Source organism: Naegleria gruberi, assembly GCF_000004985.1.
Source record: "Naegleria gruberi genomic scaffold NAEGRscaffold_35, whole genome shotgun sequence".
Taxonomy (NCBI): Eukaryota; Heterolobosea; class Eutetramitea; order Acrasida; family Naegleriidae; genus Naegleria; species Naegleria gruberi.
This window is the reverse complement of record NW_003163292.1, coordinates 2,897-3,693: the sequence shown is the minus strand read 5'-3', so window position 1 is coordinate 3,693 and position 797 is coordinate 2,897. Positions and strand designations below refer to the sequence as shown.

Here is a 797-nt window from a genome sequence, read left to right as displayed (position 1 = left end):
ACTCTGTTTAATCTCTTCTAATTGGTTTTCTGGAAAATATGAATTAACCCATTTAGTTAATTCTGAAGAAAATATAGTATTACTATTATCTTTTCCTTTCATTGCTTCTAAAAGTATTGCTTTTTGTTTTGGTGAATTAATTTTAACCCAAGCTGATATCCATTTTGGACATCTAATCATTGGAATATGTAATTCTGTGGCAGAGTAATTAAGAAAGATATTATCTAAAGATAGGTCAGTAATTATAGGAATGTTATTCCAGGTAATATCATAACTTTCATCTGATATATCAAAACCATCTTCTTGGAGCATAGATTGAGTAATTTGAGAACTATAACTCCATCCTCCAGGTTCAGCTAATGAAGAAATGAAAGAATAACCTTCTGATAAATCTCTATGGGTTTGGGTTTGGGTTTGGGTTTGGGTTTGGGTTTGGGTTTGGGTTTGGGTTTGGGTTTGGGTTTGGGTTTGGGTTTGGGTTTGGGTTTGGGTTTGGGTTTGGGTTTGGGTTTGGGTTTGGGTTTGGGTTTGGGTTTGGGTTTGGGTTTGGGTTTGGGTTTGGGTTTGGGTTTGGGTTTGGGTTTGGGTTTGGGTTTGGGTTTGGGTTTGGGTTTGGGTTTGGGTTTGGGTTTGGGTTTGGGTTTGGGTTTGGGTTTGGGTTTGGGTTTGGGTTTGGGTTTGGGTTTGGGTTTGGGTTTGGGTTTGGGTTCGGGTTTGGGTTTGGGTTTGGGTTTGGGTTTGGGTTTGGGTTTGGGTTTGGGTTTGGGTTTGGGTTTGGGTTTGGGTTTGGGTTTGGT

General features: G+C 39.6%; 1 protein-coding gene across 1 annotated transcript in view; it reads left to right on the top strand.

Annotated features, from left to right (window-relative positions):
• Positions 1–396: 396 nt before the first annotated feature.
• The window catches only part of NAEGRDRAFT_69507 (uncharacterized protein), a gene marked incomplete at both ends in the record, with an annotated part of 3,289 nt that continues 2,888 nt past the window's right edge, over positions 397–797 (top strand). Inside the window, one exon of the mRNA XM_002675190.1 lies at positions 397–795. Within this exon, the coding sequence (XP_002675236.1) occupies positions 397–795 (399 nt within the window). The remainder of the gene's footprint in view (positions 796–797) is intronic.